This window comes from Antechinus flavipes, chromosome 1 (genome assembly GCF_016432865.1).
Source record: "Antechinus flavipes isolate AdamAnt ecotype Samford, QLD, Australia chromosome 1, AdamAnt_v2, whole genome shotgun sequence".
NCBI classification, from domain to species: Eukaryota; Metazoa; Chordata; class Mammalia; order Dasyuromorphia; family Dasyuridae; genus Antechinus; species Antechinus flavipes.
In genome coordinates this window covers 345,162,733-345,178,605 of record NC_067398.1, presented here as the reverse complement: position 1 = coordinate 345,178,605, position 15,873 = coordinate 345,162,733, and the positions used below count along the sequence as shown (strand labels likewise).

The window sequence follows — 15,873 nt, the reverse complement described above, 5'->3', positions numbered from 1 at the left end:
TAGAAGAGTGAATTCAATTTTTAGAATTTCCTAGTTTCATCTAGGACAAGTCAGGCCAACTTTGTCTCATTTCTTTTTCTGAAAGATTTACTACATGGATAGAAGAAAAGGTCCTGACCTACCCACATAGCAGGAGACTGCTCAGCCAGAAATTCCCTATACCAATGAAATCACTAGCTCAATCCCAATCCCTTGGTTACTAGCCTTGCAGGGCAGGAGAATCATGTAGACATAACAGTGTGCCTCCAAAAGTCTTACTGAGTATTAAAGTTGTAATAATGTCAGAAATACAAATGCTACAAGCTTACCAAAAACAAGTTTTAAAAGTTTAGTTATTTAAAATTTTAAAACATTGATGTTACTTATTAAAATTCAGCATAACCAACAATGTTAGAACTTTGTAAATGCTTTCATCATCTGCTTAATAACTGAAAAGACTGCATTTGCAATCCTAACCTTAAGATCATCCACAGAACGTGATTCTGATGTATACACAAATACTAAAAAAAAGTCTAGTGGAGACACATGAGGTGACTGAGATTGCCAAGAGTTCCTTCTCAAAAAATCTACCAGATTAACAAAGTGCCATTCAGAAACCATTACACCTGCAGGGCATAATAGACAGAATGCTTGATATTGTTTATGTGAAAATAAAAAATTTATTATTCAATAAATAAGTTTAAATGTAAATAATTTAAGTATAACTGAGTAGAAAAGAAATTAAAGTTTCAAATGATTTTTTTAAGTTATTAAAATTTTAAATTGTCCTAAGACTTCTGGGATACCACATCTACCTGTATTTCAGCAAAGCTTTTGATGAAATTTTTCATGAGAGCCTTTTGGATAGTGTCTAGAAGACAGGCAGATTCAGAATTGATGGGACAACTGGGACCAAAGAGTCATCATTAATGAGGCAAATGTCATTTTAGAGAGCGGTCTCTAATTGATGTGTTCACTGGTAGGTCCTAGACTACTTCCCTCCTTCCTTTTTCAAACCTTACTGCTTAATAGATTTATAGACTATACAAAGCTAAAAGCGATAGAACTAATGCCCAGGATGCCAGGGCCAGGATCCAAAAAAGCCCTGACAAGATAGTGAGAATTATAGGTTGAATATAAATAATACACGGAAACTTTATAAGAATAAATGTAAAAACCTATGTCTTGGTTCAAAACAATCCACAAGCTAATACAGATTGGAGGAGAAAGGTTTTTATAAAAAGTATTTGTGACATTAGGAGGCAACAAGCTCAATAAATCAATAACTGGGAAGGTGATAGTCCCACTCCACAAGGCAAACCACATCTGGAGAGAAGTGTTCAGTTTTAGGTGACATTTTAAGAAGGATACTGATAACTGGGGGATGTCCAGAAGTTAATGACCAAGATGGTGAAATGACTAGAAACCAAACCATGCAAGATTAGGTAGAGGAACTAGGCATGCCAGGTTTGGAGAAGATGTGGAGTGAGGGCAAGGAGAGAGACATGAAGATAGTCTCTGAGCATCTGAAGGGATGTCAAAGAGATTAGCTTTGTTCTATCTCGCCACAAAATGCAAAGCCAGAAGCAAAAGACATAAGATATAGAGGTATATTTTAGTTCAACGTAAAGAAATATTTTCTAACAATTCTACCTGTCCAAAAGCATAATGGACTATCTCAGAAAGTCATGTTGCTCCTCACTGTATGTCTTCAAGCAGAGGCTAGATAACCATGTCTCCAGTATTCCTCTTCGTTTTGGGGTTAGACTAGATAATTTGTGAAAGTAATGTATCCTCAGTAATATAATTTTTAATTATATTGGCCCTGGAAACTCGAATTCTATGATCAGAGGATCATAGATTTAAAAGGGAGAGATGGGAAGAGAAAAAGCATTATATTAACTACAATGCTTACTATATGCCAGCTCTGTGCTAAGCACCTTACAAATATTATCTCATTTGAGATCTGGAAAGGACCCTAAATGTTATCAGATTCATACAATATCAGGTGCTCAAATGCTTACATTAAGTTTATAGAATGTCATAATATAAATAATGACACTTGTCATTATATCATTATATTTGTCATTATATGAGCTTGTTGATATAGAAAGTGTGTCAGGATAAACTCTTCCCAAAGTATTAAAAGCTATCAATTGGCAGTCAGTATTAATAATATAGTATTCTGTAATAATCCCCTCATGTCCAAAATGCCATCTGAATTTAGGTTTCTTAGCATCTCAATCTTCCAAAAACAACCACTTTTGTATGCAAAAGAAAGTGTAAAATTGCAAGATAAACCTCTTATCTGTCATTATCAACAATTCTTTGGTTGGCTGTAGTTTTAACTAGAGGTAAGGAAAAAAAAGATAAAGGGTCCCAGAATGGAACTCAGAATACTTTTGCAACAGCTATCTTTTTTATCAGGCTTTAGGAAGTGTTTACAAGGGCTACTTGGCCTCATGACATTCCACTACTGTCTACACAGGAAAAACTTATGTAGCACCATACTTAACCCAGGGAGATGCCCCAGGAACCAACCACATGCTGAAAGACTGCAAGAAAAAGCAGAAGTTCTAGGGACATCATCAAACAAAAGCCACAAATAAGAAAGTAATCCTTTGGAGAGACTTTCTTTTCTGACTTAAGTGGCAATTATTACTGATAATCATTGATACTCTTAAAGAATTTTTTTTTTAAAAGATAATTTAGATCAGTACCAAAAGCAAGACTGGAATTAGGAGAAAATGAAGATGATTACTTTGGGGATCTATTACTTTTACTTTGGACAGAATTTGTTTTTTTGAACAATGTGCTTTCTTCTCCTCCCTCTCATCCAGGTCAAAGATTTCCCCCCTCCTCCGAAACTTATGTTTAAAGTGGTTCTTTCCCTAAAGAGACGGGAACTCTTTAGAATAACAAAATTTCTAAGCACTCAAAAGTCAAAAAGGTCCCCATAGAGTTTATCAATCTGTCATTCATTCACTATCACCCATAAGCCATTTGGCCATAGAATAAACTGGGAATCTGCTATTAAAGAATAGAATTATTTTTCTTCTCAAATAAAAATCATAGTGCAGTAGTTCCTAATCTTTGAGTATGAGAACCTCTTTTTAAATATCAAAATATTTCACAGACTCTTCTATTATAGTAGCTTTCCTGCTATGCCTATTATGTGTTGATAAAATCCATTAGGACAGTTACTCTGCACACTTTAAAACACATTTTTATCTTGGATGATTCTCCATCTTATGTGATGACTGATACGACAAAAGGCCAATTCCTGCCTCTGACTGCTCTTTCTCAATGGCCTTGGATTGTTATCCAAGTTACTGTCACTTACCCTGGGTGTGCTAGGTCTGTTGTCCCTCCATCCTCCCTTGCTTAGCAATCCCATCATTACCATGAATTCAATGATTCACAGATCTACATATCCAGGACTAGAATCTGTTCTCCTAGGCACCTCAAATTCAACATGTTCAAAATATAACTTTTCCACTAAACCCTCTCTTTTTCCCAACTTTCCTATGGGCTTCCAGAGGGTGCCGTCATTTCCCCAGCTACCATAGCTCACACCCTCACAGTGTCATCCTCAGCTACACATTCCCACAAACCTCCTAGATGTTCTCTGTTGTAAAATCTTGTCTTTGCCTTAAAATTTCTTGTACAGGTCACCTTCTCTCTGCTCTTAGCCATTTTTCTAGTACAGATGATCATGATCTTTTGCCTGTAAGACCACAGCCACCTTGTGACTGGTCTCCTTGCCTGAAAGTTCTTCCCCTTTCTCCATCCTCCACTTAGATGCCAAGGTGCCTAAAATAATGGTCTGTCACCCAACTTATAGATGCACTGTCACCTTCAGAATCAAATATAAAGTTCCCTCTGCTTAAGCCTCTCACAACCTGGCTCCTTCCTACATTTTGATCCTTCAGTCACTTAAAAATTGGCCTTCACTGGCCAACTTGTTTCTCTCCCAGACCCTTCATGCCCCAATACTGGCTGGCCCCAATATCTAGAATATTCAGCCTCCTTATTTCACCCCCCCCTCACCTTTTTAGCTTCTCTAGCTTTCAAAATCAGACCCAATCCCACCATTTCCAGGAGGCCTTTCTTGGGGCTCCCCTCTCTTAATGTCTTCCCTCTAAGATTCCTTTCTATCTACTCTTTGCATAACATGTATATACCCAGTTATTTGTGTGTTGTTTCTTCCCCCAGAATGCGAAGGATTATTCAAACTTCTGTTCACATAGACAGGTGGAAGGATAGGAAAAACTCAAAAGACCATCTAGTCCCATTCCCTTGATTTCAACCCAAGTTCTCTGACTTCAGATCCAGGACTCTTTCCATTGTACTATATTGCCCTCAAATCTTTGGGAAAAAACTAGTATGCTAAAGTCTATTCAGCATTACTATATGACTAAACGACCCACAATGATCTAAGATAGGAATCAATACCCAGAAGTATGAGTGCCTTTGAGTGACACATGTCCAAGATAAGCCTAAGGGAGGCAGAGACTTGACTTAGTCCAGTCTATTTTGCGGTAAGCTCTACTTGTTAGGAAGTTTTCCATGCCACTGAGCATAAATTTATCTTTTTACAACTTCTATTCATGCTCCTAGTTCTGTTCTCTGGGACTAAACTTATTAAGTAAAAATGTATCCTCTACATGACAGTAAATACTTCAAGACAGCACTCATCTTCCCTTATTCTTCCTCATCCCCTTCTAGTCTTCAATGTTTTAGACTAATGTTATGCCTAATTTCTTCAATTAATCCCTCTATGATATGTATTCAAGGTTTCAAATTATCCTGGTTCCCCCAAGTTATATCAAAAGGTTCTTTCCATTCTAAATTCAAAAATCATACTTGTCAGTTTTGTGCTGTATCTCAATGTGGTACAAGGCCAGAAATTACAACTGGTCAGGATCCTAGTCTCAACGATTGATGCTTTCATTCTAACTCCTTAAGCATAGAGAATAATGGATTTTTATTAAAAGACAGCTCTCCCTAGGATCATTTAATAATGGTCCCTTCTTGTAAAGTTTCAGGTTATAGTCATTTAGTATTACTAATCATTATCATAAAATATACAAACTATAACTCACAACTTTTAAATAACTGGCAAACTGGCTCTGGAGAATCCAAATTTCTACAGTGTATAAAGTCATCAAGAACTGAAATGTTAAAAAAAAAAAAGTCACAATTCTATATATCTGGTGGCCAATGACACCACTACTAGACACATACTTCATGAAGGACAAAGGCAGAAATAAAGATCTCACACAAATGAAAATATTTAGTTTTTTTCTGTGGCAATAAATAATTGGAAGGAAAGATAATTAATTGAATAAGAACTGGGGAAAAAGTGGTTGTCCACTGATTGGTAGCATGGCTGACTAAAGTGGCATATGAATCTGATTAAATACCATTATACTTGAAGAAGTGACAAATATGAGGAATTCAGAGAAATTTAGAATGACTTATATGAACTGATGCCCAGCAAAATCAGGAAAACAAGATGACTTCAAAAATGCAAAGGAAAAAAAAAACATGAAAAGGCTCCAGAACTGCAATCAACAGAGATACCAACTGCCATCAGAGAACCTCATGGCAAAGCATACCACCTGGGAGGTGGTAGACAGCATGGTGGAAAGAGGTATACCATACACAGCATAAGCCCATTTATTCTGGTAAAACATTTTTAAAAAGCACTCTGCAAATTGTGGTTTCTATTCCTGTCTCTTAACTGAAGCTAGTCTCTAATGCCAATAAATGTTTTTAATTGATATATGTAATGATCTTTTCTCAGGATTCACCTTTCTTGAACTCTCTTTCATGTTTGACAAAACTGTTCTACATACTTTCCTGTATCTTGGTTTGTTTGATACTGCTTTGTCATGATTCTTTCTCACTTGCTGGGTTAATACTCTGATTCTTTTGCTGGAGCATCATCCATTTTTCACTTCCTATGTATGAGGGCTCCATCCTGGGTTCTCCCCTCTTTCTCTTTTGATGAGCCTGTCAGTTCTCACCTACATAGGTGACTCTCCATCGCTCTTCTGAGTTCCTACCCAGCATTTTCAAATACCTGCTGAACATCTCTAGCAGATGTCCCCACAGGCATCTCAAAACCAACATTTCCAAAACAGACCTCAGTATCTTCCCCACTAAATCCACCCTTCCTCTTCTAACTTCCCTATTTTTGTGGAGACAACATTCTCTCAGTCATTCTGGTTTGTAAACTAGGATTCATTTTTTATACTTTCACTACTCCCCATTATCCTATCAGTTTGCCAACTGTTGTCAAGTTCACCTTATTAGAATTTCTTGAAATTACCCCCTTCTCTCTACTCAAATCACAGCCAAATTCTCACTATAGTTTACTTATAGAACTATAAAAGCATTTCAAATGGTCTCTTTACCTGTAGCATCTTCCCTCTACAAACCACTCTCCACAGAGAAGACAAATTGATATTCTTAAAGCCCAAATGAATATGCTTCCTCCTTCCCCCCCTCCCCTATTCAAAAAGCTTCAAGGTTCCCTACTGCTCTCAGGAAAAAATTCAACTTTCTCTCGTGCCTAAATTCCATCATAATTTTTCTCCATTCTCTCTCCATTCTGATTACATATTATTCTTTCTCATACACTCTATGCTCCAAATTAGGCAACCCACCAACAAGCTAGCCTAAGGGACACATGGATGACAGCATGTGTCAGACAACTCAAATCTCTAATACTATCAATCACCATCTTTCCTCACATTCTGGTTTCAACATCCCCAAATGTGCTGAACCTAAATCTTGGGATTTAGTAATGTCTCTAAGATCACTAAATCTGCTTCTGGCCTAGACTCTCCAGCCATCAGAGAGGGAAGCAATCACTTTGGAGAGGTCATATCCTTTATGTCCTCTACCACTGACTGCTGACAAAGCCCAAGAATGGCAGAACATCCACCCTACCAATGCTGCTTCTAGCTTGGCCCCTTCAGCCACCATGGTATTCTACTGGTTCATAAATGCTGTAAGCCTTCATTTTCACCAACCAATGTACATTAAGGATGTGTACATACATTAAGAGAGAGTAGTGTCATGCTATGATTAGACAAAAGTTTTGTCCCAGAGGCAAGACTACAAACTGAAAGGAATCTCTCAGCAGGATTAATATTGAATCATAATATTGGATAAAGTAAGAGCTAACAGAGAAAACTTTTACTCAGCTAAAGTAACATAAATTCAAGGCCATACAACTGGTACCTGGCAGAGAATAGTCTTCTGATTACACATCAGAAAATCCTTGGGCAGTGATAATGATGTTTTAAAAAGATGAACAAAACATTGTTTTAAAAAATCATCAGAGAATGAGCCATTTTAATACTGTTCTATTCTACTAGCCTTTTTCCACACCACACCCTCCATCCTGTCTTCCTTCCTTCCCTCCCCACTCCCTCCTGTTAAGCTCCTCAGAGTAAGGTCTGTCCTATTTATCTCCCAGGAACCTATCATAGAATCCTGAGCAAAGTGTGTGCATATCTATGTATAAATTTCTTTAATTCAATTGAAGCACAGATCTGTTGATACCTTCACTCTTTTGACTACATATTTAACCAGATGCCTTAACATTCAACTAAGATAACCACTAACTTTCTAGCTCTCAAATACTCTCCTTCAGTTATGATGTTCTGCACTGTGGTACAGATAAAAATCTGAAGAGAAAGCCCAATCTCACAACTCATGTTTTAAGTTCTTGGGCTGTATTCAGGCAGCCACCCAGGCACCATTCTTCCAACACATAAACCATCTGTTTTGCACTTTTCAGAACAATTGATTTTACATTGAGGGGAGGTTTGTTTCTAAAAATAACTGAAGGCTCTAAATCACAGTTCAGTTTTTTAAAACTTTTATATCCATTGATCTGAGACAAGATCTCTTGAGCTCCTGACTCTAAGTCTTTTAAACAACTAGTTATTTAAATACAGCCACATCCTTTTAAAAGGACAGAACCAAATTCTATCCCACCTGACAAAGTCTAATGCCAATAGTGTAAGAGCAAAAAAAAAAAAAAAAAAAACAATATGAAAGGCATCTTTTCTGAGCATTTTGGTCAGTTCAGGGCTTCTGCTTTTATTAACATAAAATTATTTTTAAAAACCAAAGGTGCAACTTCAGAAACAGTGCAGTAGTAATGAGAAAAATATTAGATGGAGTTAGGAGAAAACTGAATTTAAATTCAACTTTGACACTTAAAATTATATGACACTGGCATCTTAAAGTCACTATTTTCCCCTTATCTGAAAAATGGGAGCAAAACCTGCAGTACCTACCTTACTGTGTTATTACAAAACTTAAAAAAGAATTATGTAAAATATGTTCTAAACCTTAAATTTAAATATCCACTATGATAGCAATAGTACTACCACCATTTATCAGCTCTAATCTTTTGAGGCAAATTACAACCTCTCTGAACCTTAAATTTCTTTATCTGTAAAATAAGGATGCATTAGACAATTTCCAAGACCCCTCTTTCAAGATGATATTTATGAAAAGGACAAGTCTATACATGAACTGATGCTAACTGAAATGAGCAGAACCAGGAGATCATTATATACCTCAACAACGATACTGTTTGAGGATGTATTCTGATGGAAGTGGATCTCTTCGATAAAGAGAGCTTTAATTGATCAAAGATGGACAGAAGCAGCTACACCCAAAGAAAGAACACTGGGAAATGAATATAAACTGCTTGCATTTTTGTTTTTCTTCCCAGGTTATTTATACCTTCTGAATTCAATTCTCCCTGTGCAACAAGAAAACTGTTCGGTTCTGCACACATATATTGTATCTAGGATATATTGTAACCTATTCCACATGTAAAGGACTGCTTGCCATCTGGGGGAGGGGGTGGAGGGAGGGAGGGGAAAAATCGGAACAGAAGTGAATGCAAGGGATAATGCTGTAAAAAATTACCCTGGCATGGGTTCTATCAATAAAAAGTTATTAAAAAAAAAAGAAAGAAAGAAAGAAAGAAAGAAAGAAAGAAAGAAAAGGACAAGTTTAGTTACTGAAAAGCACCTCTGAACCTTCTGAGGTCTCAAATAATTTCTCCATCAACAGCAGCTATCATTAAATCTAAAGATGTCAAAGCTGTTTTGACACCTTTCATGTACAAGACCACCCTCCACATACACACTTTCTCAACTGATAAAAAGTAATGCATATTTGAAGGCATAATGATAGCAAAAAGCATTTGGCCATTGTATAAGAGCGTTCAGAAAAATATTTTGAAGCAGTTCTTATATAACTAAGCAATATAAATCCTTAGCAGACATAATAGTGATCCTCGAATCCTCAAAGCAACACAAGCTTTATCTCATGGGAATTTCTGACAGTATTAACAACAAAAATAACTTAATAACTTAAACATATCTTTTAAAAAATGGGAGAAAGCCACAATTTTGACTGAATTCTCATAATAGGCATTTCTGTAGTTTGGAAGGTACTTGGGTGGAGGGGAGGGGATTGATAACTACTTTACTTCTATAATCTAAATTATTTTGGTTTAGGAAAAACAAACAAGTCAACTCAAACAAATTACGTGGAAAAAGTTATTAGCTCTGGTGTATTTTTATATTAACTACTCCCCTTTCCTAAATTCCTCCAAAGGAAAAAATTTAGCCTGTAGGCAGAGTACAAACCTAATTATTGAAAAGAAGTATACTTATATTTGGAGGGTTCCTGGATTCCTGTTCTCTGCTACATTTCTTAATGGATTTTATAATAGAAATTTTATTTCTCCTTAAGAAGCAAATTAAAAGACTAACCCTTTGCCCTTTGAAGAGCAACTGAGAAACAACATAAGCAGAGATAAACCAAAACTATTTTACTTACACATCAAAGTGTCTTTGTTCAAAATTTAAGAGGATGCTGACCCATTATAAGTATTTACTGAGGAAGTGGTTATTTATTTTTAAAAAAATAAGATCTAAAAATAAAGCTCTCTTAGTTATTCTACACTCCACCTAACACCACAAAGTATTTATTGTACTTTAAGAAAACTATATATATAACTTCAGGCTGCTTGGGGCCAGAAGTGAAGCCCCTGGCAAGACTATACCTATTAACTCATACAGTGTCACTCTAACATTCTAGCTGGTTTTATGAGACTCCAAATCACTTAAATAGAATTAATGTGTATAGTTCTATTTCAATTACATAGAAGTAATAACAGAATGGGTTGAAAATGACAAAGAGAGAAATAAGGACAGGAAACTTCACACACCTAAAGCAAACTTACAACTACTGGAGTTTATCTTTTAAGGTTCAATATATCAAGGATCCATGATAATATTGGTGAAAGTAATCCCTATTCCCAAATACAAACCCCAAACCATCCACATTCTAGAATGCATACAAGAGATGCAATGGGAAAAATGGATCATCTTGCAGGAAACCTGGTAACAAACTTAGCTAGAGGCTGGTCTTTAAACAATAGACCATTCAATCAAAAGAGGAACATGTGCCTGATATGGTCAAGGTACTTTTTGCTAGGCTGTGGGGATACAAAGATGCTCCCTTAGAGTTAACTGTTCACCACGGGATAGGGCGTGGGAGGCTAGCATAATAATTTCAAGAATTTATATAGCACTCTAAGATTTGCAAGGTGTTCTATCTCCTTTCATCCTCACAACCTGACAAGGAAAACACTGTTATCCCTATTTCAAAAACATGGGGGATGAGACTCACTAATTAATTTGCTTAAAGTTACAGGGCTAGGAAGTGTCTGAGACTAGATGTAAAGTAGGGACTTTTTTGCTCCGAGGTGAGTACAACAGGTACACTGGGTAGTGCCAGATTCAGTCTTTCCAGTTTCAATATCCATCAGAGTCTGAGCTGCACTAGATTGGCCTTCAAGAATGAAGGATCACTTCCAAAATCTTTCTTTCTTTAGGGTTACCGAACCCTAAATTATGTTTATATTTTTTAGAAACAGGGCTTTCTATAAAACTTGCACTTTGAAAGAAATAAACCAGGAAAAAAATGGAGTTTTTAGGAGGTAAATGATTGGGTTGGGGGAGGAACTGTCAAGAAGCATTTATTGAGCCCTAACTGGGTACCAGGTAACATGGCTAAGTGCTGGGTATACAAAGAAGGCAAAAACAGGATACAAAGAGGCAAGGATGGACAAGGCGACCGAGCAAACCTAGGCCATAGTAAGAGGCTTGTCCTACAAACAAGACAGGCGGCAAGGACTTAGTTCTTCACAACATACTTGAAACTGAAAACGCAGGAACTATAAGTGAAGTGTGGAAGGTTTAAGAAACTCTGGAGACGTTGCCGAAGCGTCCCAAACAGCGGGCAGTCTTCGTGCCCTAACAGGGGAGGGAAAGCACGGGCCAGCGACGTCTTCCTCCTCGGGAACCCGAGCCAGTAGGAAGGTCCTAGGCCACAACTACTTCTCCGGCCCGCAACGCCACCCTCTCTCGCCTGCCTGGGGCGAGCCTCCTCCAGCCTGACACCTGCGGTCCCGCACCGACGACCCCTACTCTCCTCGGAAGCTCGCCCGCATTCTAGCTCCGAGGCGCCGCGCCCCGAGACGACCGGGTTGAAAAGGGGCGGCCTCATGTTCCCGCACTCCCGCCCTCCTCAAGCGCAAGCAAGGAAAGAAGGTGGCGGAGGGACCGCTCCGCTCCCGGCGCCTCTCGCCCCACCCCGCGCCCGGGAGCCCCCTGCCCCGGACTGGCCGCTCACCTCGGGGCGCACGTAGGATACGAAGGAGGGCTTGGGCGCCTTGGAGCCACCGCCGCTGCCCACCCCTTTCCCCAGCATCTCACTGCCCTCGGGAGCTGGACCCCGCAAGGGGAGCAGGAGCAACAGCAGCGGCTCGTCGCGGGAGCTCCGGCTCCTCCGGCAGCGACGGCCACCAGCACCAAGCGGCGGCGCTGGCGGCGGCTCCGCCCATCCCCAGGGCCCCGGCGCCTGTATCCGGCTCCCGCTGCTGACTCCGTTCACCCCGCCCATAGTGCTGAGGGCGCGCCCACCGCCCGGCTACGCCCACTCTCTTCCCCCTTCCAGAACCTGCCTCAAGTCCAGAGACCAGAGACCACGCCCTATCCGTGAATGCCCCGCCTGCTTTGAGGGATCCAGCTGCTATGATAGGGTCCGTTGGACCTCAGCCTTTCTCTGGTTGGTTAGAAACCTCTTCTCTCTTCGAACAACTAGCTCCCTTCTTTAGTCAGCTTGAAGGGATGTGTCCACGGACCAATCATATACTTGGATTCTTTAAGGCCTGCACTGATTGGTCAGCTAAATTGTAGTTAGGTTTTTTTTTGTTTTTTGTTTTTTGTTTTTTGTTTTTTTTTACTGAATTCCGGCTCCACTCTGCGTTCCTGCTTTTTCTGCTGTGTGGTGTTTGCAGTTTCTACTGCTGTTTGATTTGCGGCTGCTACTGCTGCTGCATTTCAATGCGGTCTGTTACTGCTCCTACTTTTAGTGTTTGCTGCTACTCCTGCTGCTGTTTAATGTTTGCTGCTACTGCTGGATGCTGCTTGGTGCTGCTGCTGCTTGCCGTTTTTTGTTTTTTTGTTTTTGTTTTGTTTTTCAAATAGGGCACACAGTAAGTTTAGCAATGCATGCCAGAAATAGGGGGAGCCGCTCAGTGTGCATGTGTGTATTGCCTTGCATTGAGTATACTTAATTTTTGTGCTGCAGATAGCCCATACCGTAATGGTAGTGTTCTAATGGAGAAAGCAACCATTTACCTTTCTGGATTATATTCATAGTGGTTAATTATTTTAAAGAATTTTTTATTTTACTTTATTTTTCAATTAACAAGGTCCTTCCCTATTCCCCCTCCAATAAAATTGAACTTTGCCCCATTTAAAAGAAAAATACACATTGCAACAAGTAGGCATATATAGTCAAGCAAAACAAATTACCATATTATCCATGTCCAGAAAATGCATTTCTCATTCTTTATCTCGAATCCATCAGTTCTATCAGGAAGTACAATGCAATCATCATCCATCCTTTGAAATTGTTTGATCATTGCATTGCTTAGGGTTCTTAAGTCTATCATAGTTTTATCTCTATGATATTACTTCTGTTTAATTTGTTCTCCTGGTCCTTCTCATGTTATTCTCATATAAGTTTCTCCAGATTTCTCTGAAGCTATTTGTCTTGGTCATTTCTTATGGCACAATAATATTTCATTATGTCTAATATTCCATTATAATCCAAATCCTACCTTAGACATTTACTAATTGCTAACCTGTGATTAAAATAGAAGTTGTTCTAAGGACCAAATGAGAAAACAAGTAAATGTTTGCTAATGTTAAACCACTATAATAAATGTAAACTACTTAAATTACATTGATGGACAACCCCGTAGTTTCCACTTCTTTATTTCTAAATTGGTATTTAATTTAGACAAAAAGGAATGAAAAGCAGATGTAGTTGTAAATCACTTAAAGCCCTAGTCAAATGTTACTTTTTTCTTGAAGCTTTCCTTGATTACTTAAGTCAATAAAAATCCTTCTTCTTTTGATACAAAGCTCCTAGTTTTGTGCTTCTGATACATTTATCATGTAAGATTGTTTACTTTGGTTATTTGCATTTCGATGCATCCTCCGCTCTACTATATGAGCTTGGTATGAACTTATGTTATCTAATTTTTTTTTTATTTCCACCAACACAGGGCCATTCATACAGTAGGTGCTTTTAAAAAATTTGTGGAATGAATGAATGAAAGATCAGTATTAAGTTGAAGTGTTGTATTAACAACTGTCATTTATTCAATACCCTTGAAGATTTTAGGCATTAAATTATTGGAATAAAAAGAAATGGTCCTTGCCTTCAAGGAGGTCACAATCCATGCTGATTGGGGTTGACCTCCCCTCACTCTCTCTTTTTTAATTCAATCTTTCATATTTTATGTTTATAAAGGGTATGATATGCCCCCAGGATCTTTTCTTTCCTTCTTTCTCCTACCAGAGGGGAAAAGACAAGGAAAAAAGAAAACCACCATTTTCTTTTTTTTTTTTTATTTAAATATGACTATTTGTATAAGAAAGGGATTCATAATTATATTCAAGCAGTCACTGGATTTGTTTTGATAGGTATACTCCCAGGTATTTTATATTGTTTACAATTTTTTGCATAGTTTTAGTTGATTATATATAAAAATGCTCATGATTTATGTGAGTTTATTTTATATGCTGCTGCTTTGCTAAAATTATTAATTTGTCCACTAACTAGTTTAATCTTTAGGATTTTCCAAGTTTATGATCATATGCTATGTAAAAAGATAGTTTTATTACCTCAGAACACCACTATTTTCAGTCAAGAGTGTCTATGTCTGGGAGCATCTAGGTGGCGCAGTGGATAGAGCACAAACCCTGAAGTCAAGAAGGACCTGAGTTCAAACACTTCCTAGCTGTGTGACTGTGGGCAATTTAACGCCAAATGCCTCAGGAGGGGGGAAAAGAATGTTTATGTCTGTTTCTTTTTTTTTTTAAACTGGAAAAATTGTCTATGTGTGTGTGGGAGAGATAAGAAAAAAATATCCCCACATTAAAGTCATCCTGTTTTGGAGCTGACTTTGGATTCTCAAAAATCCTGATTAGCAGAGGTTCTGAGAGTTCTTGCCAGACACAACTTTAGCACTTATTGACAATAGCTTGTAATTAGCCTAATGAATGTGGAGAGAATTGTCACTCAGTTGACCACAGGGTGATGAATTTTACAGTCACAAAGAAGAACATTTTACAGCCTCTGGAAGAGTTGTATTTAGTGATAAAATCAGATAGGGGTTTTTGAAGAATTGAAATAAATAACAACATCACTGTGATATACTTTATACCTTTCAAAGTGTTATCATAATCATTTTATTTTTATATATGTTTGTTGAAGGATATTATGATATAGATAGAGCCGGTATGTTATGAATGAGAAAATTGCAATAGAAGTTAGTAGGTGACAATCTTACAGTGCATCTGGGGAGGAGTTATGGTTAAAACATTTTCAGATTACAGTCCTGCTTCAGGATGGCAATCCCAGTTAAGCCTTTGTGAAGGTCAGTCCTTTATGCTGGTCATCAAGACAGTTTCTAATTTATTTATCTCTCCAAACAAATTAGCACTGTGTTCCACATGTAGTACATGAAGTACATGAACTATCAATAGATATGATGAACAAATTCAACGTTCACGTGAGGCAAAGCTACGTCAGTGGCTATGGAACTCTAAGCATATCAGCCACAGTCAAAATAAGGAAACTATACTCTAGCAGATAGATTGCTGGACCCGGAGACAGGAAGACCCATCTTTCTGAGTTCAAATGTAGCCTGTGTGACCTTGGTCAGTCACTTAACCCTGTTTGCCTCAGTTTTTTCACCTATAAAATGATCTGGGGAAGGAAATGGCAAACCATTCCAGTATTTTTGCCAAGAAAATGCCAAATGGGGTCATGAAGAGTTGCACATAATTAAACAGTTGAGCAGCAACATCTATGTAGAAAATCTTGAAGATCATTCTGATATAACTAGATAGTCAACAAATCCTACTCCTTCACTATATAGAAATGTAATACTAAATTTCATCTATATGGCATTTTTTGAGAAGAGGTATACAATATTGAATAGAAATTCTTCTAGTCTTGGAGTCAGGAAGACTCTCAGGAGAGACAATGAAAGAATGTTAAATTTGAAGTTTAAATCTCAACTCTCTCCTGTTTATTTGGACAAGTCATCTGATTTCTCTGGGCCACAGTTTTATTGTCTTTAAAGTGAAGGGGTTGAACTAGATAATAAAAATAATAGCTATGTTATATATAACATGGTATATATTATAAATGATAATATATCACATAACACAACACGTGTGATAATATATAACACATAAT

General features: G+C 37.8%; 1 protein-coding gene across 2 annotated transcripts in view; it reads right to left on the bottom strand.

The window, feature by feature from the left end:
* MTMR12 (myotubularin related protein 12) overlaps nucleotides 1-13,423 on the bottom strand; it is a 137,127-nt gene extending 123,704 nt beyond the window's left edge. The window contains exon 1 of one of the 2 annotated variants that reach the window (XR_007949235.1): nucleotides 11,725-13,423. Coding sequence is in view for 1 of the 2 variants with exons in the window: in XM_051969554.1 (XP_051825514.1) it covers nucleotides 11,725-11,994 (270 nt within the window). In the remaining variant the exon portion in view is untranslated. The remainder of the gene's footprint in view (nucleotides 1-11,724) is intronic. The other variant, XM_051969554.1, reaches the window with a different exon arrangement.
* Between the last annotated feature and the right edge of the window lie 2,450 nt (nucleotides 13,424-15,873).